This window comes from Desmodus rotundus, chromosome 11 (genome assembly GCF_022682495.2).
Source record: "Desmodus rotundus isolate HL8 chromosome 11, HLdesRot8A.1, whole genome shotgun sequence".
Lineage (NCBI taxonomy): Eukaryota > Metazoa > Chordata > Mammalia > Chiroptera > Phyllostomidae > Desmodus > Desmodus rotundus.
The window spans coordinates 366,968-392,940 of record NC_071397.1 but is presented as its reverse complement, the minus strand read 5'-3'; the positions used below and the strand labels follow the sequence as shown (position 1 = coordinate 392,940).

Sequence of the window (25,973 nt, the reverse complement as noted above, 5' to 3'; positions counted from 1 at the left end):
ATTGGACTAGGTTAAAGCATCTAGAGACCCTAGGACTGCTTCAGGCCAGCAGCACCCACTGGAGAAAAAAATATTGGTAAATAAATTATCTTCACATCATACACTTTGGAACTACTGAGAGGAAGAACCTCAGGTTTAAAGTCTTTCTGCTGAAGTGACACCTTGAGTAGCATGTCTCCACTGACAATGTTTTCTAGCCATATCCGTACTTGCAAGACAAAGTGTTATTTTGAAAACTCCCAGCACTATAAGAAAAAACAAACCAGTTATTGATTTTGGTAGTAACTTCAATTGTCAGGGTTTACAGGCCCACCTAGGAATGATGAGAGTAAAATCACAGTTCTTACACCAAAGTAAATAAAAGACCACTCATCTTTTCCTGGTGTCAGTAGTTGGGGTAAGCTCCTGTTTAAATGTGTTCATTGTAAAAAAGATGGTCCCACTATAAAATTCTCTCCCTCCCTCTGAGAGAATCTAGGTGGTGTACATACAAAAGCAGCAATATAACTGATAACTCAAAAAAAATCAAGAGTACGAAACACTCTGTAGGGAGCAAAATCTTTCCCTTGACCACTGGCTTGCCCAAGCAGGGTGTTATTGTAATAAAAGGTTGGTGGGAATGATGAAAGAACAAGAGACAGGCAGTGAAATTAAGAAGAAACTGGAGCCCTGCCTGATGTAGCTCAGTGGATTGAGCACAGGCCTGCAAACCAAAGGGTTGCGGGTTTGATTCCCAGTCAGGGCACATGCCTGGGTTGCAGGCCAGGTCCCCAGTAGGGGATGTGTGAGAGGCAACCACACATTGATGTGTCTCTCCTTTTCTTTCTCCTTCCCTTCCCCTCTGTCTAAAAAATAAATAGAAAAAAAAATCTTAAAAAAAAAAAAAGAAGTTGGAGGGGGAAATAGCCCAAGCATAGAGATTCAGAAATGGTACTGTTTGGTCCAGAGAGAGATGGAACACATAGAGAGGCACTTACATCGAATGGGACAGGTCAAAGAATTTAAGAACAAAGCATTTGGACAGTTACTATGATCCCTTAGTGAAACAACATTCCCAAAAATGTTGCCAGAAGGGCATGGTGTCTAGAATGGACAGAGAAGAAAACAGGTAAAAGAGAGGGAACAGATACAAATTGAAGATCACCAGGAACACGTGGTTCCAGGGAGAGAACTCACCGAGCAAAGACTCAAGGAAACATTCTTGAGAAGCCGCAACCAGCCACCTACAGCAGAGAAGCATGGGAGAACAAGGAGAGAGAGAAAAGAGTTTGAAAGTGTATATCCACTTTTCTCAGCCAGTTAGATTAAAATGAATATTGTGGGAAGTCTCAGAATACAGAAGACAAAAATACAATTATAAAACCTTATAAAAAAAATCTTAACTATGCCACCCTTTTTGAGAAGTCAAATAAGAAAAATAAAAGATTAGTAAAGTTTTGGTGCTTTTCTGATAAAATTGTCTCTTAAATGAATTTTTTTAATGCTAAATCTCATCTATCCCTAGAGTTCAGTGCATAGTCCCATTTATATCAAATACTGAAATACCAAATACCTTTGGCCTTAGAAACTAGCTTAGTATTTTTAGTTCAGGTTGCTTTTATACTCTTTGATACTTAGTTTCCTCACCTGTGAAGTAGGGTTAATAATATTCTATAGCATTTAAGGGTGAACTATGATTTCTGTGAAGCATCAGCATATAGTAGGTGTTTCATCGATGCTGGTTTCCCCAGTTGGGAAGACCTGGCTTGAGCAGTGGTGGTGAGTAAGGAGTTGTTCTAATCTGCTTCTCCCGTTCTCCCTGCTCCCAGCCCTGGAGGGTTATGTTGACGAGATTGCTACAGGTAAATGTGTGGCCTCTCATTTCCCTCTCATACCTTTATCAGGGAACTATTAGCCATGCCCTAAAAGTCCAGCCTGCACTGTGTAATTTATTTGTATGAGAAACCTAATTTTGAAACTCTTCTATGTGCCAGGCACTGTTAGTTACTGGGGCGGGGCGGGGGGGGGGGGGGGGGGATATGAGAAGTCCCGGCCCTTGAATAGGTTGCGACCTATGGCACAGAACACTCTCTAAGTAAGTACTAAGACGTGGTAAGGGTTATGGTAGAGGTCTGTAGGGAGCTGCTGTACGGAAGAGGGCCACCTACCTACACTCAGTGAGCAGGGTGAGGAGGAGGGAGGTCAGAGGAGGGACTATGGTAGTCTCAATTTTCTTCCAGCTCCACATGTTGTCACTTCCTGTCACCCACGTAAGCAAGGCCTTTCCAATGTTTGAATCTACGCAGAGCTAACCAAACTCACCCTCTCCCAAACAGATTTATCTATACCCTGATGAATCAGAAAACATTTATGAATTTAATGAGAATTTTAATTACCAAGTAGAATGAAATTCGTTTTCCATTCAGTTCATTTTTTTTTTTCAAATAACCAGAAAGTTGGAAAAGGAGAGGTTCAGAGTTGGTGAATAGGCAGTCAGAGAAGTGGAAATTGGATGCCCTAAGGAGTGTTTATACCTAATTTGTGATATTCCTGGTGCCCACTCTTCTGTACTAGCAGGACACCCTGCACGAGAATGTTGCTGGGCCAGCACCGTCTGATGGAACTCTGCAGTGACGTGAGTGTGTATCTTTGCTTTCGGTGTGATCGCCGCTTTACACACTGGCATTCATACTGGCATTTGAAATGTGGCTGGTGCAACTGTGGAACTGAAATCTTAATTTGAATTAATTTTGAATTGCCGTATGTTGCAAGCAGGACACTAGATAAACATGGCTCCTGTGTTCCAGACTTCAGTCCCACGTCGGGCTTCTGTCTCTGACAGTATTTGCAGGTGCGATAGGTCAGTGCTCACTTTACGTTAGTGTCAGTTTCATCTCTATCTTGGAGAGGCTCCCTGACCCCTTGAAGAGATTCCAGAAGCACTGCAGATGACTTCCGTGGAAATGAGATGGCTGAAGTTGCTTAAGTTAGGTTCAGGAACTGGACCTTTGTTTATTCTAGAGTTTGACCAGGACATATACCAAAATCTCATTACTACCCACTGGATTTGCCTCATGTACACTCTTTTGCCCCTGTCTGTACCCTGGTCTTCCCTCACCGTGTGCAGCTTGAGACTCCAGGCCTTTCAAAGAGATGGGTCATCAGAGTGCATGGGGTGAAGAGACATTCAAATCAATAGGATGACAGCCCTTCGAGTTGAGCGGACTGAAAAGTAACAGAACCACCCTGGGTTCTATTGCCTGCTGCTGGAAAGAACGGCGACTCCCAATGCCAGAGTCTTCTGAAAAGGAAAGGAGCTATTTATTCAAAAGTTACATAGGTTTAGCCCTGGCTGGTGTAGCTCAGTGAACCGAGTGCCCACCTGCGAACCAAAGGGTCGCCGGGCCAGTTCAGTTCCCAGTTGGCACATGCCTGGGTTGTGGACCAGGGCCCCAGTAGGGGGCACAAGAGAGGCAACCACATATTGATGTTTCTCCCCTTCTCTAAAAATAAAAAAATTTTAAAAGTTGTACAGGTTTAGAATATTAGCAGAATCCTGCCATTAAATCCCGTGCCTTCGTGCCTTTTAGAAACAAACACCCACAAATACAGTCCTGCCCCGTTGCTAAACCGGGCAAATCAGAGGTACAGTCTCTTGGGAAAAGAAATAGAAATCTGTAGCTTAGCTGGGCAGATTCCCATCCGAGTTCCAGCGTCTTCCAGTCCGAGCTTGGGTAGGCTTCCACTCTTAATGCCAAACTGCATCTTCATGATGGGCTGGTGGGGGTCCTTCCGCATCCCTTCAAACCCGTGACCAAGACCCTGCACAGCTGCTGCGTGGTCAAGAACACGCAAGAGACTCTCACGGTTCTAGTCTCCTCCCGATGTGGTGCAGAGCTCTAGAATGGCCGCCGCGCACTTGGGTTTAAATACCACATGGGTCTTCCTCCCTAACCCCATTTCCTGCTCCTCCCACAAGGGGTTATGATGGGGGACTTAAGAGTTGGAAAATTTTAGTTTAAGGTAGGTAGTTATAAGCCTAGCAAGTAACGTATATGTGAAAGGTTTTGTTTCAGAAACTACAGATAGATAAGGCCCATCCTGGCTCCTGGGAAAACAGCGACCTCCTGGGGCACTGCTAGAGATTCCCGCCTGGGGACAAGTGGGCCATTGTGTTCCAGGGAGAGACATGGCCACCCTTCTCTGGGAACAGGTAACTGCCCAGGACAGGAATGTTGCCGTTTCTTTTATCTAATCCTCCCTGAACTTCACAGCCCCTCACTGCACCTTGTTTATTCCCTGGTATAAAAACATTGGCCTGGAAAGAGAAGACAAGATGGTCTGTTAGGATACGAACCTGCCATCTTCTCAGGTCGCCGGCCATCTGAATAAAACACCCATAAAGATTCAATCGCTGTCATTGCTTATTGGGTTTGGTAGTGACAGGCAGCCTGAACGCCGGTGTCTTTTTCAGTTTCAGTTGCACCTGCCAGTAGTCCGGTCTCTTCTGCCTTGCTTGGCTGCCAGTGTTAGTCTGGGCAAGCATGGCCCTGTAGCACAAACCACCTCCAAGCTGCTGGCCCAGTTGCAGCAACCAGAGCCACCACCGGGAGCCACCTGCCAGCTGCATCACAGGTTAGGGTCACGCCCATCTCCCTGGCTCCAGGGCAGGCGCAGCTTTTAGCATTACTAACACACTGGCCAAGTTCTTCAGCTATGCAAAGTAGCTCTCAGTGGCCCTGCTCTGCTTCCCCTTTCCTCAGCCAGTGTGGTGGGGGAACTTCCCCGTTTCGAGGACCCAGATATTCCCTGTTACAGTAACCTAATGCACTACTGGTAGTCATTGCTCTCCATGAAGACTTTCCGGGCTGTGCATGCAGATTGGAAAGCTCAGCTGCCCTCTCTTCTGACTCTGAATCTAGCATGAAAGCAACTGGTGATCACAGGGCAGTTTCACTCATGGCTCAGAAAAGAAGTCTGGGCGCAGTTTGGCCAAACTTGAACCCATTATCTCCACCTCACAAACTGCTTTTTCATTTCCTCGTGGTGTGTGAGAATGTTACTGTTACCAGAGTGGGGGGGTCTGCCTCAGGCCGGCCTGTAGTGGGTGGGTTCTGGACTTCATGTGGGGAAGAGTTCACAAGAGTCCAGGTGATTTGGGGAGTACGTTCATTAAAGCTGGGGACAGTGAAACGGAGGACTGGGGGTAGAAGAAGTAACAGGAGAGAACCTGGGCGGTGCTCTGCTTTGGCTCCCCAGAAACGTTACAGGGAAGGACTGAGCTAAGGGGGGCTGCTGTTAGCTTGCTGGGAAGTGAAGGTCACGGGCACAGGAGTGAGCCATGGCAGGATTACTCTCAGCTCACTGAGAAGTCAGAGGAAAAGGGGGCCTTGGAGTCAGGATCAGGGGGTACCCCGAACCCTTAGAGTTTAGGAGGGAGTAAAAAGCTCATGCCCGGAAAGGGAAGGGGCGGACTTTAGAGCAAACCTATCAGCACTGTCTTTGTCTTGAGGGCTTTTATCTTAACCACTGCCTCCTCCCTGCCCCTGGGTCAAGAATCTGGGAGGGGGCCGTTAGGTTGAATGTGTATCAGCTTCCCAGGTGCATTTAATATGTGGAGGAGTCAAAATGAGCATATAGGGGGTTTGGGATGATTCTTTGGTCTGCCATATTTTTTACTTTTATCTTGGGTCTGTTTGGCTTTTAATGGGGTTTTTGTTATTCCCCTGACTTCGTCTGTCCTTGGGTGTAGCTGGCACAAATGGCACTAATTGGGTCTCTTTCCCAAACCAGGGTGGTGTGTATCCTCCGGTTAGAGAGGAAAGGCGTAACCACTTATAGTCAAGTGTCCCTGGTCAGGGGAGGTAGGTGTTGCAGTTCACCAGCTGGCTGTAAGTTGCTCGAACGGTTTGGCCTTGTTTGATTTTCTTGTCTCAGTTTCCCCGTCCACTTGCCCAGGAGTTTTCATGGCCCTTTCCCAATGTCGTAATAATGTCACACTTACGCTTCTTTTTGTCCTACAGGTTTTTTCTTTTCATTGTGAAATGTAACATGTAAATAAAAATGTGTATGTGCTACAGAACAGACCCAGGGAGTGGTGAACGATATACTGTTACCAAATGGACCCCCCTTTCTGCTCCTGGAGTCGTGCCCCCCGCTGCCCCGTACTAGGTTTGCCTTGCCTGCCACCAGGGAAACAGGACTGTCAATGCCAGAGGTTGGTGAAAAGGAAAGGAATTATTTATTCAAAGAGTTATACAGACTTAGAGTAATGACTTAATGTCTTCATTAAAATACTAAAGTCCTTTAGAAAAATACCCAAAGACGCACACAGTCCTTCCTTTTCCCTCTGCGCAGTCCGGTTACTGGGTACCGTATCTTAGGAAAAGAAGTAGAAGTCTGTGGCTCAGGTAGCCTCTCAGTTCTGGCACCATCAGCTGTGTCACCGCTGTGATCTCCAGTTAATCCAGAGCCATGTGGTACCTTCTCACAGCCCACCGGCAAGAGTCCTTTCTCCCCTTTTCTTCCCGGCAAAGTCTCTCCTGCTGCCTAAGCTGCATGGCATCAGAAGCACTCCAAAACCACATGGTCCTCCCTATTCACTCCGCCAAAGCTGCATGATTCTCTCCCTTTTCCCCCCAAACCTCGTGGTCCTCCCTCTTCTCCTTCAGAACCGCGTGGTCCTCTGTCTCTATGGCTGCCGCGCCTAGGTTTAAATCCCAGTGCCCATCTTCCTGTGCAGCTCCATTTCCGACTCCTCCTACAACCAGTTACACCTGCCAGCATTCCTGAATTCCAGCTTTACTGGGCTGCCATAGTAAGTCCAGGCAGGCATGGCCCCATGGCGTGAGCCAATCATCTGCAAGCTCTCACGCAAGCGCTGTAACCAGGGGGAGTTGCTTCCCAGTTACATCTTGGGTGGAAGTCTCCCCCATTTCTCTGGCTCAAAGTGTGACCACAGCTATTTAACATATCCATGAAACCAGTTAAAGGTTATAGATATGTTAAATGACCACGCCAGAGGTTATCTGCACAGCTGTTGCTGTACAAAACAGCTCTTGATGGCCCTGCTCCATGTGTCCCTTCCCCCAGCTCAGACTTGTGGGGGTGAGGACATCCTATATATATATATATTTTTTTTTTTCCTAATATTTCCTGGACACCCTGAGTTCTGGACCCCATTACAAATCCATATTTGGAGGCCCCCCTTGTCTATACCCTGTTACATACGTGCACTTGGAAGAACAGTAAAAGCTGTTCAGGTTTCCACTGCTCTGGCTGAGAAGTGGAACATTGCCACACTCCGTGAGCCCTGTGCTCGCCCCATTACATCCCTCTCCTCAGCCCTGGAGGCAGGCACTATCCTGAATTTTGTAGTAATTGTCACCTCTTAATAGTTTTTACCGTGTATGCATGTACAGTTGGCCCTGACACAATGCAGGGACGAGGGGCACTGACTCCCCCAAGCTGCCCAATCTGCATATAACTTTTTTAGACCTTTTTTTTTTTAAGGATTTCATTATTTTTAGAGAGAGGGGAAGGGAAGGAGAGAGGGAGAGAAACATTGATGCGAGAGGGAAACATCGCTCCGTTGCCTCTCGTATGTGCCCTAAACAGGGACACACCCGCAATCTAGGCATGTACCCTGACCAGGGATCGGACCAGCGACCATTCCGTTCACAGGACAGCGCCCAACCAACCGAGCCACGCCCGTCAGGGGCTGCGTGTAACTGCTGACTCCCCAGAAACTTAACTGCTCCCCGTGTGCTGCTGACCTTACCAGTAGCGTAAACAGTTGAATAGTACATATTTTGTATGTTGTATGTATTATATACTGTATTCTTACAATAAAGTAAGCTAAAGATAAGAAAATGTTATTAAAATAAGGAAAACACATTTATAGTACTGTATGTATTTATTGAAAAAAATCACATAGAAGATGATGACCCATGGAGGTCAAAACCATGTTGTTCATGGGTCAGCTGATGTGAGGAACCCCTTACCCTTAGGTTTACAATAAAACCTTTCTTACCAAGTTTCCCATGAGATAAGAAATAAAGTGCTTTATAAGCATAAAATGCCACAATAGGAATTATTGTCCTGTCAGTTTTCTTCCCATTTTATGCTCTGCTATATATTTCTACTCAAAAGCATGGAAACTCCATAGTTTAAGTTGAAAATGCTAAAGAAGGTGAATTTTTGTTGTTGTTGAGTTGTATGAGTGCTTTGTGTGTAGGTATTAGACCCTTATTGGAGGTGTTATTTGCCAGTATCTTCTCTCATTCCGTTGGTTGCCACTTTGTTTCATTGCTGGTGTGTTGGGCTGTGAAGCATCGTTTTAGTTTGATACAGTCTTATCACTTATTTTTGCTTTTACTTTCCTTGCATTTGGGGTCAAGCTCACAGAAGTCTCTCAAGGTCCATAGGTTTAGTAGCTACTTTTTCTTGAACGTGATTTGTTGTTTCAGATCAAATGTACAGATGGGAGGGGACTAGACTCTGGGTGGTGAGCACACAGAGCACTATACACATGATAGGTTGTATTGTGGAACTGTGACTTGAAACTTATATAATCTTATTAAACAATGCCAACCCAATAAATTAAATAAAATTTAAAAACAAATAAACAAATAAGAAAGATATGAGGCCTGACTGGTTTGGCTCAGTTGTTACGGCGTAGTTTGTAAAGCTAAAGTTTTCTGGTTCGATGCCCAGTCAGGGCACATGCCTGGGTTGCAGGTTTGGTCCCCTGTCAGGGCACCTACTGGAGGCATACGCCATGCAAGAAACATACACTATGTTTCTTGCATCGTTTTCTCTCCCTCTCTTTCTCTCTCCCTTTCCCTCTCTTTAAAACAATTATTAAAATCTGCCCTGGCTGGAGTGGCTCAGTGGATTGAGTGCTGGCCTGCAGACCAAAGGGTTGCTGGTTCAATTCCCAGTCAGGGCACATGCCTGGGTTGCAGGCCTGATCCCCAGTAGGGGGTGCATGAGAGGCAACCACACATTGTTTCTCTCCCTCTCTTTCTCCCTTCCTTCCCCTCTCTCTAAAAATAAGTAAAATCTTCACAAAAAAATTTAAAAATATTAAAATCTTTTTACTTTTAATTTTCTTATTCAGGTAGAATTATCTCCATTTTCCCACCACCACTTCCCCCCTACCCGACCCACCCCTATAAAAAAAAATTTTTTTTAAAGAAAGATATAAATGAAAAGAGACCAGTGTGTAGACAAAAACAACAGAGTGGAAAAATTTAGTCTGATAATTAAGCAAGTTTTCCCAAGTGTTTATTATATAAACTTGTTTGAAATACCCGAGCACTGGATACCATGGTAGGCAGAATCTGGGGTGAGTAGGCATAATAGAGACCATGGCAAGTGATTACCCAGGAGGTGAAAGCATGCTTTATTTAGATAAAAAGCACATTTATTCACTCATTCCATAGATACAGAATCCTGCTAGTCAAGCACTCTGCTGATTGCCAGGGATAGAAGGGTGGGTAAGGCAGGATCCCCACACTGTGAGAGCAAAGTCTAGTAGTAGAGACAGAGGTCGATACATATGTTACAGGAAGGAAAAGCTAATAGAAATGTTCTGAGTGCTTCAGAAACAATGGAGAACGGCCACTAAGCCCTTTGGAATAGAGCTAAAGAACCTCTTGGAGAAGCTTTGCAGCAGAGGTGGACAGTTTTTGGACTGAAGGATGGGGCATTTGATAAGCAGACGAGAAAGGAAGTGGGCCAGGGATCAGCCGGTAAAATGACCTGCAAGTGACCAGGTCAGAGGGTACGGGCTGGGGGAGTGGCAGTAGATGAAGTAGAAGAAAATCGTAAGGGTCCGAACCAGTGGGATCTTCTGTGACAGCAGTTGACTCAGACAATGGGGAGTGACAGAGAACGAGGCTGATGGGGAAAAGGAAGTGAAAATTACTGAATTAAAACAGCATTAAGAAGCTTCCATTTGGGTCAAAATTCAGTGTTCGTAGTCATACAAATGGCATCAACCCTTTATTAAAATAGGTTTGGAAATTGAATTCTAAAAAGTTGAGTTTTGAAAGGATGAAAATAGCCAAAAAGAAGTCTAGGGTGATATACCAGAACATCTCTTAGACTAAACCCGCCTCATCGGGATCTGAGCGCAGCCGATCGAGAAGCCTACCTAGACGCCACGCATGCCCCACACGGTGTCATTGTGAGCTGTCACCTTAGAGATGACTTTAATGTTCATTTGCACTTGATTTCAATTAAAATGTTCTGTTTGAGGAACAAGGAAGAATGGTGGACTTAACTATTGAGGCGGCTTGTGCTTAATGGTTTCTGATTTAAAATTTTTTTTAATGTGTGGTTGCCTCTCATGCGCTCTGTACTGGGGACCTGGCCTGCAACCCAGGCACGTGCCCTGACTGGGAATCAAACCAGCGACCTTTTGTTTTGCAGTCCTGTGCTCAATCCACTGAGCCACACCAGCCAGGGTTTTTGTTTTTGTTTGTTTATAAGCAATTAAAGAGAATGCTGCTAAATAATTGTAAGTATTTGCATTTTCAAATATTTCGGTAACTCTATCCCAAGCAGCAAACTTGGTGATTGTTTGTAAAAACAATGTAGTTGCAAACCATTGGGATTTTCCATTTGAATATGTTTTTACAATGACGACATCTATCCAAAATGAAAGATGGCTTACAAACCATCAAATAATTGATAGTTATAACTTAAGAAGATTAAGAAAAGGAAGGAAAGAGTTTCCTTCATGTGGCTTATTTTCTCTATAAGCCAAGATGTGAAGCAGGATGTAAAGCAGGAGGTGAGATAGAGGAAAAACAAGTCGAGTTCCAGATGTACTGGGAATGCTGGAATTTCTTATAATATACTAAAAAATACACACTTTTAAAAAGCATTGAGCCCTGACTGGTGTGGCTCACTGGTTGGCTGTCGTCCTGCAAAGTTAAAGGTCACTGGTTTGATTCCCGACCAGGGCACATGCCCGGGTTGCAGGTTCAGTCCCCAGTCAGGACCCACACAAGAGGCAACCAATCAATGTTTCTCTCCCTCTCTCTCTCCCTATCCGTGTCCCTAAAAAATAAATAAATAAAATCCCTTTAAAAGTAAATAAATAAAAATAACAATGAAAAGTTGGAATGACTTGAAATACAGTGACATTGTGGTCAAAATTTCTTGTTTGCAAGCCTTAGAAATTTGCGTGGGCTAATAAAAAGAAAAAGAAAAATCAGCATGCAGTATCTTAAAGGTATTTCATATTATTGTACCTTGCAGGAGGTGAAGCCCAGGCCGTCAGTAACCTGCCAACTCTTGTTTCGGCCTCTCACCTTGCATCTGCTCATTCCCTTCTTCTGCTCACTTCTTTGTCTCTGTTCTCATAGCAGAAGATGGGGACCTCTCTGCTTTCTCATAACCTCATGCTATCATCCCCTCTTTCTCTTTCTATAGCCAGCTGCTCCCTCTCAACTCGATCATTCCTACTGACCCACAAATATGCTCAAGTTTTCCCCATTAAAATAGGCTGCGATGCTATTTCTTTGCATTCCTTCAAAGCCAGGTATCTTAGAAAGTCTATACCAGCTGCCTGCATTCTGGCTTCAGTGCTCATCAGTCCACCACATCCTCTTTCACTGAGTCATAAGAGAGTTCCGTGTAGCTCAATTGGATGGACAGTTAGGGTGGGCTGGGAAAGGACAGGCAGAAGACCTGATAGGCATTGGACAGCAAAGACAGCATGGGAGAGGGATCAACAATTCAGGGTAGGAATCCAGTCCTTAAAAAGTAAGAAGGTGAGGAAGTCAGTATCCTGAGGAGCTGGAGATCAGGCAGGGGACCAAGGGAACCCACTTAAGGAGCTGGGACAAGGGAACAAGATAAGCAAGCAGTTAAAGGACTCAGGAGAAAAGGCTGGGTAGGAACAGAAACGCTGACAAACGCAGGCCATAGAACTACTGAATTGGGTTCCACTAGGAGTGGGACAAGTCTTAGTCTTAGGCTGAGCTGAACCAGTTGTTGAGGGGTAAGAAAGCCCAAAATGGGAACTTTTATAAGGTTACAGGGACAGGAGACAAAAGATAATTATTATAGCCCCTATACTAAATCAGGCACATGAAATAAGAATGAACTCATTAAAACATGCCTGATACTATCTTTAGCCATGAATGTTGAAGTGTTTGAAAACTGAGCCTCAGGATGTAAAGTGTACAAGATTGGTGTTTTGTTTTTTAAGATTTTCTTTATTTTTAGAGGAGAAGGGGAGGAGAGAGGGAGAGAAACATCAATGTGTGGTTGCCTCTCCTATGCCCCACTCTGGGGACCTGGCCTGCAACCCAGGCATGTGCCCTGACTGGGAATTGAACTGGCGACCCTTTGGTTCGCAGGCCTGTGCTCAATCCAGTGAACCATACCAGCAGGGTGGTGTTTTGTTTTAAATAGATCTAACTGTAAAGTCTTTTGTTGGATTATCATCACAAATAATAAGACTGAACAAGAGTATATTTTATCCCTGAAGAGGGGTGGTGAGCCGGTCAGCATTGCCAGGATAGCGTAGACTTTCTAAAATTCACCTGTTGCTGGCCCTGGCTGGGTAGCTCAGTTGGTTAGAGAGTTGTCCCCAAACACCAAGGTTGTGGGTTCAAACTCTGGTCAGGGCACATAAAATAATCAACCAATGAATGCATCAATAAGTAGAATAACAAATCAGTATTTCTCCCTCTCTCCCTAAAATCAACTTTAAAGATAATTTAAAATTAAAAAATAAATAAAATTTACCTATTACCTACTGCCATTAAAATGAATAAATACCTCATCTGTAATAACTCATATTTTCTGTTAATAACCCAATAGCAGAAAGAAGGTGTAAAGGGAGAAAATAAACCCCAAGTGTCCGCCATGTGTCAAAACACCATTTGTTTTCTTATTTAATCATCAGTACATCTTGTTCAGGGAAATTAATATATCCTGACTTAGTTGAGAATGAACTGTCGAAAGTCTCCCATATTGACAGAAAATTCTATTTGAAAGGATTAAAAATTTAGCCAATGAATTTCTCAAATTTTCTGGGATGTGATGTGATATCCAGATATTCTTTTATATTTTATATACTTAAAGCTGTGTTCTGTAAGTATGGGTGGGGTTTTTCTGGGGGTTTTTTTTGTAGTTCTTGACAATGTCCCTTTTTCTGGTAAACAAAATCCCACCCTCCTTTCAGAGAACTGTCCCCCCCCCCAAGTCCCAGCCAATCATAATACCCCATTCTCTTGGCTATAATGATTAGCATCAGTGTAGCTATTGGTTGGCTACAGGGATTAGGATGTGACCCTAATGGCCCCAGTTAGAATTCTTCCATTTCAGCAGGAGGGACCAAAACCATTCCTGTAAAACCATTCCTGCATTGTGCCCTGCACTTTGGTCTGTGTGGGACTTGGGACTTAGTGAGCAGCGTACTCAGCCGAGTGGTCGTTATCTTTATAACCCAGGACCAGGTAAATCCAACAAGAAAATCCAAGTAGCTGGGACAGAATTAGGTCTGAACCTTTTAGGCGCCCCCTTTTGGTTGGGCTGCCCCACCCAGAGGGTGTAACAGCCCGGCCAGCCAGGGGTTATTGTTAGGCTTTTAGGGAGAAGAAAGGAGTATCGTGTCCTGGAATTTCCAAAGTAAGTTTATATAACCTGCCATCCCTTTCATCCTGATTATTACACAGGAAGTGGCCATGAGGAGATGATCCCTTGTGGGGGGTGGTGTTGGGGACCACTTTATGTGGTATTGGAGACTGCATCCCTGTGCAAGCGAGGCCTTGAAAGAGGTCTGTAAGTCTTGACCGGGAAGCTGGGGATGCCGGAGCAGCACGACCCGGTGCCAGCACCGAGGGTTCCCGTGGGCAGTCAGGCCTGAAAAATACATTGTGTCCTTTGAAGCTCGCCTTGCTTCATACAGCTCTGTTGGTATAAGCCAGACATTTAAGTTCAAAGCATAGGGAGTGAACTCCTGAACTCACGAGCCACGCCTTCCCGACCCTCCGGCGTCAGCGTGTCTGACAGACCCTGACCGGAGGCAGATCTCTGTGTTCCTTCAGTTGTTATCTATCAGTAATACCTGTTTCCTATATCTATAGCCTTTTGACATTGATTGATGAGCTATGCTTGCATGCTATATACCCCTGCACACATCAGTCTCAATAAAAGCCATTTCAGGGAAGGGTCTGGGGCATTCTTCGCTAGAGGGAGTCACGGGCCCCTTTTCCCCCAGAGAGATGGTGTCTGGGCCAATTCCTTTATCCAAGACCAGGAGGACTCTGAGGGACAGGGTTCCCCTCAGGATAGGGGTGGGTGGGCCCAGTGGACAGCAGCATTCAGTGGGCCTGGAGGAGGTGAGAGAGAAAGAGCAAAAAAGCCTTTCTAGTCAACTATTAAGAAGGCTGTTTCAGGCTGCAGGGAGGAAGGGCGGTAGGAAGCTTGAGGCTATGCGGTGAAAGGGACACGGCTGTCAGAGTAAAACAGTGCAGAAGGCCAAGGACGTGACACAGGTTAGTGTCTGCAGCGGGCGCCTGAACTAAAATAACAGCATGCTGCCCGAAGAAGGTGCCAGCAGCGGTGAGGCCCCACTGACACCCCCGAGAGGTCAAAGATCCGCTGCAGTTCCTTTCCTGGCGCAGCTGTGGGCAACGGCCCTTGCCGTTGCGGGAGGAGAGTTAGAAGCTAGGGAAACTCCTGGGCAAGTGGAATGAGGAAATCGGGACAAACTCAAACAAGGCCAAACCGTTCGAACAACTTACAGCCAGCTGGTGAATCGCAAGACCTTATCTCCCCTGGCCAGGGACACTTGGGAGCAAATGGTTTATACCTCTCTCCCAACCCATGAACACATAGCTTAAATCTCCTTGGTGTGGGAAACAGAGAACAGAGACCCAGTTAATGCCATTTGTGCCGCTAAATCCAAGGCCAAATGAAGTCAGGGCAACAAATAACAAAAACCCCATTAGACCAGATAAACATAAAACAGTAAAGCAGACCAAAGAATAATCCCCCCCCCCACCCCGTACACTCATTTTGACACATCAGCATATTAAAAATGCACCTGGAAAGCTGATGAATATTTGGCTAAAACCCTCCTCTAATACTCTCACCCGCGGTAGAAAGATAAGAGGCCCTCAGGGCAAAGATGCAGGGCAGACTTGCTCTGGAGCACACCCATGCTCCCCTGACCCTGTCCCCAAGGCCCCCCTTTTCTCCGACTTCCCCGGGGGCTAAAAGCGTCCCTGCCTTGGCTCCCTTCTGTCACTGTGGCCTTCACTTCCCGGGAGCTGACAGCAAGCTTGCCTTGGCTCACTGCTTTCCTGTAACGTTCTAGGAGCCAAAGCAGAGCACCGCCCAGGCTCTCTCCTGTTCCTTCTTCCACCCCCGGTCCTTCCTTTGTTTCACTCCCCAGCTTTAATAAACGTCCTCCCCAAGTCACCTGGCCTCCTGTTGTGAAACTTGCCTAGTGTGAAGAATGCACACACTTCAGGCCTCATTCCACACTGGCCCCTGTCTGGTGACACTGTGTGGCCTTCCTCATGAAAACTGACAAAGACTGGCAGTAGTGACAATTCTGAACCAAACCCAGCCCTTCACTCTGTGCCCAGGTGGTGAATTTCTTGCCGTGCCTGGTACGGCGATGGACCTGGGCACCAGCAGGGGCGGTCTGCACAGCGTAGGCCCCTCAGCAGCTTGACGCCAGGCAGTCTCGTCAGCCAGCAGACGGTTCCTGTGGGCGTTCACCTGAGCGGCCCACCCGCTAGGTCAGCAGCAGCTCTGCTTCGTTTCTGCAGTTTGAAGCTCCGAAGACAGATGTCCAACAAGTCTTGTGTTTCGAGTGTCAGACCAAATAGCTAGGCCCCTGGCCAACAGCACAAAAATTCAGTAAATTATAGGAAGATTGATCATAGGGAGTATTGATAAGAATTATGAAAACGGCCTGACGTTCTGCCCACCAAGTAGAGTGACAGCATCCATTTTCGGTTCTGCATCCAGGCTCAGAGACTGAGAGGCAGGGCGCTCCAGATTGGTGGGGGAGAGTGTGATAAGCAAGGGAGCCACCCTGGCTGGTGTGGCTCGCTGGGTTGAGAGCCAGCCTGCAAACCGCAGGGTCGCTGGTTCAACTCCCAGGGAACACGCCTGGGTTGTGGTCATGTCCCCAGTAGGGGGCGCACGCGAGGCAACCACATACTGACGGTTCTCTCCCCCCCTTTCTCCCTTGCTTCCCCTCTCTAAAAATAAGTAAATAAAATATTTTTTTAAAAAAATAAGCAAGGTATGAAGCTTGACTTTGGTGGCTGCAAGACAAGTAGATCTACACCCCCCCCCCCATCAGAATCTTAAAAGTTTGTTTACAGGTTTTAACTGGGTTCAGTCCCATGCTCCGTCCTGATGGTCTCAGCAACATCTTATTCTCAAGGCTGTGTCCCTGGAACAGCTGCTAGTGTGGGAGTGGTGGGTGGGACTGCATTCCAAGATGGGGCAGGGGTTGTGGAGGCTCTGATTACCCAGTCCAGGTGATGGGTCTGCTGGCTGCTATGTCCTCTCAGTGACTTTCCCCAACAGTAGCTCAAAGTTTTGTGAATCTCTGGGGGGAGAAAACCTGCCACAGCTTGCTGGCTTGTGACAATAGGGTGGAGGTCCTCCATGTTATTGCCTGTGAGTGAGAAAGAGTTGGGGCACTGCTTAAAGACCCAGAGCCAGGAAGTTGATTCAAAGACAGTTGCCCAGATGGTGTCCTGGCTGTTGCTAAACTTCGGATCAGGGTCTTTGTCACCAATCTGGTGGTTAGCTCCAGGGTTTGTGTCGGATTTTTGGAACTGTGTAGATCAGACCAGGAGGGCGTCTCCATTTCCCCTTCTCATTAGCCCTCGGTCCCCTCAGGCTCCATATACAGGATTTCCCACAACAGCCAGCTGTCCTCCAGCTCACTGTCTGCACGGTCCACCCCCAGTACCTGTCTGACATCTCGTTCAACCTGAGCTCAGTCATCAGAGTTGAATCCGTTTCCCCAACCTGGTGGTTTCTCTGTCTTGGGACTTTGCACTGAATCGTAGGGCACATGGCACTGTCTCCTGTCCTGAACGTACCCTCCTGCAACTCGGCTGAGAGGCCGCTGCAGAGCAGACGCTGAGCTGAGTGCTGTCGAGACAGGCAGACACGCGTGAAGCTGGGTCGACCCCAGCCCCTCTTTCTCCAAACCATGGTGGAATGCTTACTGAGTGAGTGCACGCTTGCCGTTCATCCCGTATCTCTTCGCTGATCCTCAAGACTTGAGGATCTAATCAGGAAACTGTGGCCCAGGGGCCAGCGGCCTAGTTTTGTAAATACAGTGATTTGGCTCTGGGGCAGGAGACGGCACAGGAAGAACCCTGAGTGTGCACGGCTGTCACTGGCCAGCTCTAGCATCCTGGTTGCCAGGCAACACCTTTTACCCCTCAGGCAGAATAAATAGTAAACTGGAGGCGGGGAAGAGGAAGGGGACTTGTCTCACATGCTAACTCAGCGGTCCTGAGCCTGGTCCAGGGGTTTCAACAGCACAAGAAACACTGTGTTAGCACAGGAGGAGGGGAGCCCTTGAAATTCTATGTAGCGTTTCCACTACCTGGGAAAGAAAGCCGTGAAACGTGTTTTCATTCCAGGGCCTGGAATGCGGGAGAGGGTCCACAGTTCCCCAAGAAGCCCATAAAACAACTTTGGTTAATTGTCTGCCTCTGGTCATGATCTGTTTTATGAGGGAGTCCCTGGTGCTTACAGAAGGAGCCCACAAATAACTTTGGAAAGTGCCCCGATTTTAATTAATGGCCTCCTGTCACGTATTTGTTTTACAACAAGATGAACAAATGGAATCTGGAGCAAGATAAGGATTCGGGCTAACAGACCCCCGCACATACCTAAGTTTGGGTAGTCACACTCCCCCAGGAAAGCTGGCACTACATTTACCAGGTAATCAATATGTAACGTTTTTTCTCCCATCCCACCAACTATATAAGTCCTGAGAACAAAGGATTTGCTCCCTCTCTCCGGGGCGTGGGTTGCTCTTGGTGCTCTTGGCTCTCTGGCCACTGGGCCTCTCAGGCCACCTGGGGGCTGGCCACCCTGGTCTTCAGCCGTTCTTTTGCCGCCCTGCTTTGCCCTGGAACTTTGCCTTTCACCCCCCACTCTAGCAAGTCCCGTTCTCTTCCTTGGGAATTGATCACTAATAAACAGATTGCATGCTAATAGATTTGCTGATCTGTAATTGATTTACACAAGTCAGCAAGAAGAACCAGGTCCCTCCCGTCAACAGAACCAGGGCTGGGATTAGGGTTGTGAATGAAAACGGGGACACATACTAACCCTGACAAGTTCAGGGTTAAGCCTGCATGGTAGGCCTTACAAAACTCAGAGGCCTGAAGTAACCACAGAGGATGGTCTGAAATGAAAACTTGTGACTAAAAGTAAGTCATGGAAGGTAGTGATGTCCTAGGTCGGACAAAGGTCAATCTTTACCTTAACTGAGCTTGTCTATTGTCTTTTTGCATCTACCGCTAACACACCTTTGGAATGTCAGGGTAATTTCCTTTTTTCCACACCCCTCACTGCACCAAAGAGCTGAGACCACAAATCCTCTCATTGTTATTATTATCATGTTAATTGTTAACTGTTACTATCCTGTATCCACTTATGTAAAAGAACTGTGTATCTGTTCCTTTTACTTTTCCCTGCTTTGTTCTCCCCCACCTCTCCAATCTACCAGAAATAGATTTCGTGTAACCAACCCCCTTATACCTCTTCCTTTGATTCTAATGTATGAAATTAGCTGCAAAACTCCTATGGAGCATTTTCTCAATCTGTTGAGATTTTACTTCCTGGCAATTGTCAGTTCAAATAAACTCATAAAAATTCTTTGAAGGTGTAAGTGTTTCTTATGTTGACAGAGGAACAAGTGAAGCAGTTTCATGGCAGTGCAGGGTCAAATTTTATTTTTTTATTTGTTATCCTCACTTGAGGATTTGTTTATAAATTTGAGAGAGAGGAAGGTGGCGGGGGTGGGGGGGACATCAATGTGAGAGAGAAACATCAATTTGAGAAACATCCATCAGTTGCCTCCTGTATGCACCCTGACCAGCAATGGAACCCAAAACCCAGGTATGTTCCCGAATCAAACCCGCAACCTTTGGAGCAGGGGACCACACTGGGACCCAGTGAGCCACCTGGTCAGGGCAGATCCTGTCTTTTTGGAAGGGCTGGTTGGTTTCTCCACAGTTAATGGGAAGCATATTTGGCATCCCCTTCCCCAGCCTGTGTTTCCACGTTGATCCAAACATGGTAACGCACACGACTACTTCGAACTCACACTCTGCTGCCACTTTTCCCAGCAGCCAGCTCTCCTCAGTCCACTAACATGAGTTGTTTGTCCACAAAGCAGAGCACTGTCTCGTGCCTCGGGAATGCAGAGATTTAAAGCCTGCATTTGCCAGCCACCCGTGGGGCGCGAGCCACGAGCCACGAGCCCCGAGCCCCGAGCGCCGGAGCCCGCGACCAGAGCAGCGATCTGGAAGCAGAGGGTCTGGCTTAGCCCCTGGTGCTGCAGGGTGTGGGCTTTGTCAAGGCCCAGCATCTCTGGGCCTGCAAGGGCGGAGTGACAGCTCCTACCTCCCAAGGTGTCTGTGAGGTTTTAACGAAGGCTCTAGTTACAAAAGCGTTTTGTAAACGGTAAAACCCTACGCCAACATGAAATCTTCCCATTGGGCTGATTGAAAAAGGAAGATGTGGCAGATAGAGGCTGAACTGGGTTTGGCCAAGGGGCTGAGATAAGTAGAACTTCACCAGAGTATGGTCCTCTCTGCTCCCCTACCTGTGCCTGTCATCTGTCATCATGTAACAGAGACACAGGTTCAGCTGCCTGCCCAGTGAAAGCCAGACTCGTGAGACAGGTGCTGGTGCGAAAGGAAAGAGGTTCATTCAGGTGTGGACATGGGAGAATGGTGGTCTCTGGTCATACCTGCCCAAGCCCATGGTTCTTACAGGGTTAGGGAGGGGAGGGCTTTTTTTTTTTTTTTTTTTTTTTTTTTTACTTCTATCCAATTACCTTGCTGGTTCGGCCCTCTCCATTCATCTTCCTAGCCTTCCAGAGGCTCAGTGCAAGAACCTCCTCCTGTGCCATCTTGGCCAATGAGGGAGACTCCTGGGGTTCCCTGACGAGTGTATCAGGGTCACTGGGGGTAGGGGGAGTGTGGAGCTGCTTCCTCAATCAGGAAGCCTGGAGGTGCCCCAGCCCTCCTCCCGCCTCCCTACGCTGGACTCGGTGCCCGCACATCCAAGGGAGCCAGTAGGAGTCCAGGGACAGCCCTGCGTCCCGGCCCCCCTGCGCCCTCTGCGCGGCAGCCCGCCCCTGCTAGTGCCTGTCTACGGCAGCAATGATGAAAGTCACCCTTTCTAGAAAGGTTTCCAATTACCTGCCGGTTTCTAGAATGGTTCGTGTCTCCATGTCTCTTCCGGGGGCCTGTGAGGGTTTCATTTTTGTCCTTTGGGCTCCAGGTGATGGTGGTCCGTGGTTGCTTTAATCAGAGGTCTTCCTTTAAAACGTGATCATTTTCCAAGAGCAACTTGAGGCTGGGAATAAGGAAAGATCCTAGCGCTAGGTGGCATCCGCGGCTAGACCTGGTGGGAGGGGTGGCTAGTGGGGCGGGGCGGGTCTCTGGCTTCCAGGCTTCCCGGACCCGCGAGCACCGCGCCGGCCCGCGGCCTCTTCGGACGCGCGGGTGGAGCGGCTCGCCGCGGGTCCGGTGGCTCTTCGTGCCGGGTGAGTGGGCGCAGGGACGGCGGGCTCGCCGTGCTCCGGGCCCGTGGACGGCTTCCGTCCCGCACGCCTCCGCCCCCAGCTCTGCGGGCCGGGGGAGCGCTGGCGCCTCTGGTCTCGCACGAGCTTCGGCTCCCTGGGGCAGCTTGGGACGGGCCGGGCGGGTCAGGGCTGCGGCCCCGCGAGCTGCGCACCCCGGCCGCGGTGTGGCCGGGCGCCGAGGGCCGGCCCTGGCCCGCGTCGGGAAAGTGGGGTCCCGGAAAGGAGGGTTCGGGGGGCAGAGCGGCATTTTGAGCGCAGAAGCCCCACCCAGGGGGCGTTCCAATTACCTGCCGGCCCGACGCCTCCGGGCGGGGTGCGGGAGCCCCCTGCGCAGGGAGCGCGGGCGGCGGGGACGGGGTCGGGGTCGGGCCCGCACCCAGCGGGGGCCGAGAAGCGGAGGGCAGGGCAGGGCTGGGCAGCTGAGGGACTGAGCGGAGACCCGGAGGCCGTTCTGCTCGCTGCGGGACGGAAAACTCCCGTGGCTGGAGCACCGGGCGGGGGCCGGAGGGCGGACCCCACGGCTGTGCCGTGGGAAACCGTTGACCGGTTTCGGGCTAGACAGACACTGGGTGGACTGTGCACTGGAAAATGGCGACACATCCCCCCGGGGACTGACCTTCTGGAGGGGCGGGACCTGCCGGGAGCAGTCTCCGCGGTTGCCCCGTTTTGCCTGCACTGCCCGGCCGTGGGTGCGGACCTGTGCGGGCCAGCTTCACCGCCGCCTCCCCGCTGCGCCTCCCGCAGCCCCTTCGGTCTGCACCAACCCCAGCGGATGCGACTGTGAGGACTAGTGACGGGTCTTCCCTGCTGGAGAACAGGAAAGCCAGAGCCTTGACGGTACTATTGTTGGTAGTGTTTGCGAATGTTACCTTCATTGTGTTCTCCGGGAGAGCAGAGCAGTGATTTCCAGCCTCTTGCATCTCATGGCTCACATGAGCTACTTTCTAAGATTCCGTGGCCCCCCAATTGTCTGACCAAAAAAAGTATAATTCTGATTAATTTGCACCAGACGGCTATTGTTGTATTGACTGTTGTCTTTTTTTTTTTTTTTTTGACAATCCAAGGGAAAAGAAGTCAGTGCCCCTGACCAAATAGTCAGGTATTGCATGTTTTAAAAATTCTTGCAGCACCAGGTTGAAAATCGCTGGGATAGGCGCATAATCCAGATCTGCACACCTCGCAGAGTGACTGTGGGTAGTCTTACAGGAAAGGAGAGACGGATTCACCTTCAGATCCCAGACATGCACCTTTCCTGTCAACGCTCTTAGGGATTTAGTTAACTCCGTTGTGAAATGCCCTTTTCCTTGCTGGTATTTTCAGTTCTATCACCAGTCCAAAAAATTGAAAGAGCAGTCAACGGATTTTTATGTCTTCATTCTTTTCATCCCATCTCAAGAGAGAACAAGTGGAGTGAGTGACTGTGAGCAGGCAGAGGGGGGGTTCAGCCAGGTCTGCTTCAGAGCAGGAAATTCTGGGTGGGCAGCAACCCTGTGCTGGGCTCAGCCTGAGCCCTGAGTAAGTGCTTGATTTTGGGTTGTTGTCACTGTTCTTCTTTACAAAGTTTTGTACATATTAAAAGTCCAAAGAATCACATTTTTTTGCTTCTCGATGGGCTCTTAGAGAGTGTCTCCTTTAACCTCATTTTCTGATGAAACCAGATCAGAATGGAGAGAAGCGTGCAGGTGGTTGTGGCAGCCCAGGGCTGGTTGCCTCTGGCAGGGCTGCTCCGGAGGGTGCCTCGGGACAGCGGGCGTTGTCTTCAGGGACACGAATCTAGGCGTGGAACGCTGACTCTGCTGCGGGCCAAAAGTGTCCTCGAGCAACTCCGTATCTCTACGCTGTAGGTTAGTTAAACCTCACGAGTCAGTACTGGCGGGACTCCGTGGCACAGAGCAGGCGTTTGATAACTTTGGGAGTTCCTTGGCCAAATAAGGAAGCTGTTGTTCCTCACTCCCAGCTGTTACTGATGTGTTTTATTTCTCTCTTACCTCCGGCTCTTAGAGGTGGGCATGAGCTGGTGGTTAGAAGCAGGGAGAAACACAGATGCCTTTCTAGACCCAACCTGGCATTACTGGACAATGGTGGCTGAGCCAGGGTGACCAGGTCCCTGAACTCTGTAGCCTAGGCTTTGAGGCAACCAGAGGAAGGCAGCCCCTTAAAGCAATACATCTGTCACAGGAAGCCTTCTCAAACTGTGGGGCCTTTGTAAAGCCTCTCTTTCTCTTCTCTGCTGTCCCAGGGTGGTGAATAGCCCAGGGAGGTGTCCAGTCTGCCCCGGGAACAGGGCCAGAAGTGGATAAAGTGGAGAGGAGGCACCATGGAGAAGGGGTTTGGCCAGCTGAAGCAGATGGAACCTGTGCAGAGGCCGCTCCCCAGCACCAACACTGTCAGGGAGGCCCTGCAGGCAGCTGTGAAGAGAGAGCGCTGGCGGGCAGCCTGGGCAAAGGTGAGGATTCCCAGCTGCAGCGAGGGTGCGGGCCCTGGACTCCAGCAGCTCTTTCATCTGGTCCCTGTCTGCAGATCAAATGGAATCTCAGGCTGTTTCAAGCTGAACAACGCCCAGAAAGGGGCTGCAAGGCCTTTCTCTGTCCCCTGCACCACCTGGCGTCCTACACGGAGTCCTTCCTGAAATTTGTCAGGGTGGCGACCTTTCCCCCTTTGCTTCCCCTTCCTATTTATTTCCAGTATACACCCCTTCCCTGTCTTGTATATTCTTCTTCTCTCCATCTTCCCTTCTTTATGCATCACAATTGCTGGCTTTATTCCTGTTTTTCGTATTTCCCCCTGCTTCCATGGATCTGTTTTTCTCTTTGTCTTCTGAACCTTGAAACCAGATGTCTATCTTTATGTGTACAGACTCCCTGAACCTCTCCTGCTCTTCCAGAAGCCAGTCACCTTCGAGGATGTGGCAGTGAATTTCACCCAGGAAGAGTGGGAAAGTTTGGATGCCCGTCAGAGGGTCCTCTACCAGGATGTTATGTCAGAGACCTTCAAAAATCTGGTGTCTGTGGGTAAGAAGCTGGGGTTCCCTCAACAAATTTCTTATCCCAGGACCTTGTGTCACTTGGTTTCCCTGGGCGGCTTACATGTAGCTTCACTGATCCTTGGTTCTCAGATGTGGCAGATCTGGGTCAGAAAAGAAATGAAAGCCTCCATGAAGGCGAAGGTAACATTGTAACATGGTATGAGTGTTCTCAAAGTGTTGATTCATCTGATCAGGACTTACTGAGTCACTCCTGTTAAGACGCTTAGACGCTTAGTTAGGAGCTTGCATCCCCTGCATCTACGTGTCCCAGATTATGGTTCTTAAACCAAAGATACAAAGGGAAGTAGGCTGCTGTCCCCATTCAGTGTAAAGAGGCCAAGCCTGGGATCTCAGTTCCTTTTCTCCTTCCTACTCACCCCCTAGAATCTTTCTGTCTAATCCAGATCTGATCACCAAGCTTGAACAAGAAGAGAAACAGTGGAGAGCAGATCTCTGTCCCCCAAATGGAGAGGGCCTTTCTTCAGGTAAGAAAGAGATCATCTGTTCGAGTCCCTTGCCTTCAAGAAAATGAATATATAAGCCGTCAAGACAAGTGAATTGTCTCCAGTTTCTAGAGATTGAGGCACTACATGTAGGTTGCTTATGTCAGCGATACTCTTTTGATGCAAGTCCTTTCCAAGAGAAAAGGAAAGAAAGAGGGATGAACTTGATGCCAAGCTGGGGTAGGGGACACTTGTTCCTGAGAGTCGAGTAAGGACTTGAGGGAGACGGAATGCCAGGCTGACCACCTCCTGGATGCCAGGACACCCAAGTCTACTCCTCTCATCTTAGCTTGATTTAAAAAAAATTTTTTTTGATATATTTATTGATTATGCTATTACAGTTGTCCCGTTTCCGCCCCTTCACTGAACTCCATCCCGCCCACCCCCTTCCTCTCACATTCCCCCCCTATAGTTCATGTCCATGGGTCATACTTATAAGTTCTTTGGCTTCTACATTTCCTACACTATTCTTACCCTCCCCCTGTCTATTTTCCACCTACCATTTATGCTATTTATTCTCTGTACCTTTCCCCCCTCTCTCCCCCTCCCAATCCCCTATTGATAACCCTCCATGTGATCTCCATTTCTGTGGTTCTGTTCCTGTTCTAGTTGTTTTCTTTGTTTACTTTTTTTTTTTAGGTGTAGTTGTTAATAACTGTGAGTTTGCTGTCATTTTTACTGTTCATATTTTTTATCTTCTTTTTCTTAGATAAGTCCCTTTAACATTTCATATAATAAGGGCTTGGTGATAATGAACTCCTTTAACTTGACCTTATCTGAGAAGCACTTTATCTGCCCTTCCATTCTACATGATAGCTTTGCTGGATACAGTAATCTTGGATGTAGGCCCTTGCCTTTCATGACTTGGAATACTTCTTGCCAGTCCCTTCTTGCCTTTAAGGTCTCTTTTGAGAAATCAGCTGACAGTCTTATGGGAACCCCTTTGTAGGTAACTGTGTCCTTTTCTCTTACTGCTTCTAAGATTCTCTCCTTACCTCTAATCTTGGGTAATGTAATTATGATGTGCCTTGGTGTGTTCCTCCTTGGGTCCAGCTTCTTTGGGACTCTCTGAGCTTCCTGGACTTCCTGGAAGTCTATTTCCTTTGCCAGATTGGGGAAGTTCTCCTTCATTATTTGTTCAAATAAGTTTTCAATTTTTTGTTCTTCCTCTTCTCCTTCTGGCACCCCTATAATTCAGATGTTGGAACGTTTCAAGATGTCCTGGGGGTTCCTAAGCCTCTCCTCATTTTTCCGAATCCTTGTTTCTTCATTCTTTTCTGGTTGGATGTTTCTTTCTTCCTTCTGGTCCACACCATTGATTTGAGTCCCAGTTTCCTTCGCATCACTATTGGTTCCCTGTACATTTTCCTTTGTTTCTCTTAGCATAGCCTTCATTTTTTCATCTAGTTTTCGAACAAATTCAACCAATTCTGTGAGCATCTTGATAACCAGTGTTTTGAAGTGTGCATCTGATAGGTTGGCTATCTGTTCCTCGTTTAGTGGTATTTTTTCTGGAGCTTTGAAGTGTTCTGTCATTTGGGCCTTTTTTTTTTGTCTTGGCGTCTGTTACTTAAAGGGGCGGAGCCTTAGGTGTTCACTGGGGCGGGGTAACACTGGTGGCTGCGCT

General features: G+C 47.9%; 1 protein-coding gene across 5 annotated transcripts in view; it reads left to right on the top strand.

The window, feature by feature from the left end:
* ZFP57 (ZFP57 zinc finger protein) overlaps positions 1-25,973 on the top strand; it is a 33,508-nt gene that overhangs the window by 5,336 nt on the left and 2,199 nt on the right. The window contains exons 2-5 of one of the 5 annotated variants that reach the window (XM_045193337.2): positions 1-76; positions 23,058-23,264; positions 23,703-23,829; positions 24,248-24,328. In XM_045193337.2, coding sequence (XP_045049272.1) covers positions 23,136-23,264; positions 23,703-23,829; positions 24,248-24,328 — 337 coding nt within the window. In that variant the 5' untranslated portion in view covers positions 1-76; positions 23,058-23,135. Of the gene's footprint in view, positions 77-2,553; positions 8,811-20,650; positions 21,656-23,057; positions 23,265-23,674; positions 23,830-24,247; positions 24,329-25,973 lie in introns of those variants that run through there. The other 4 variants (XM_045193338.3, XM_053913519.1, XM_045193339.2 and 1 more) reach the window with 4 other exon arrangements.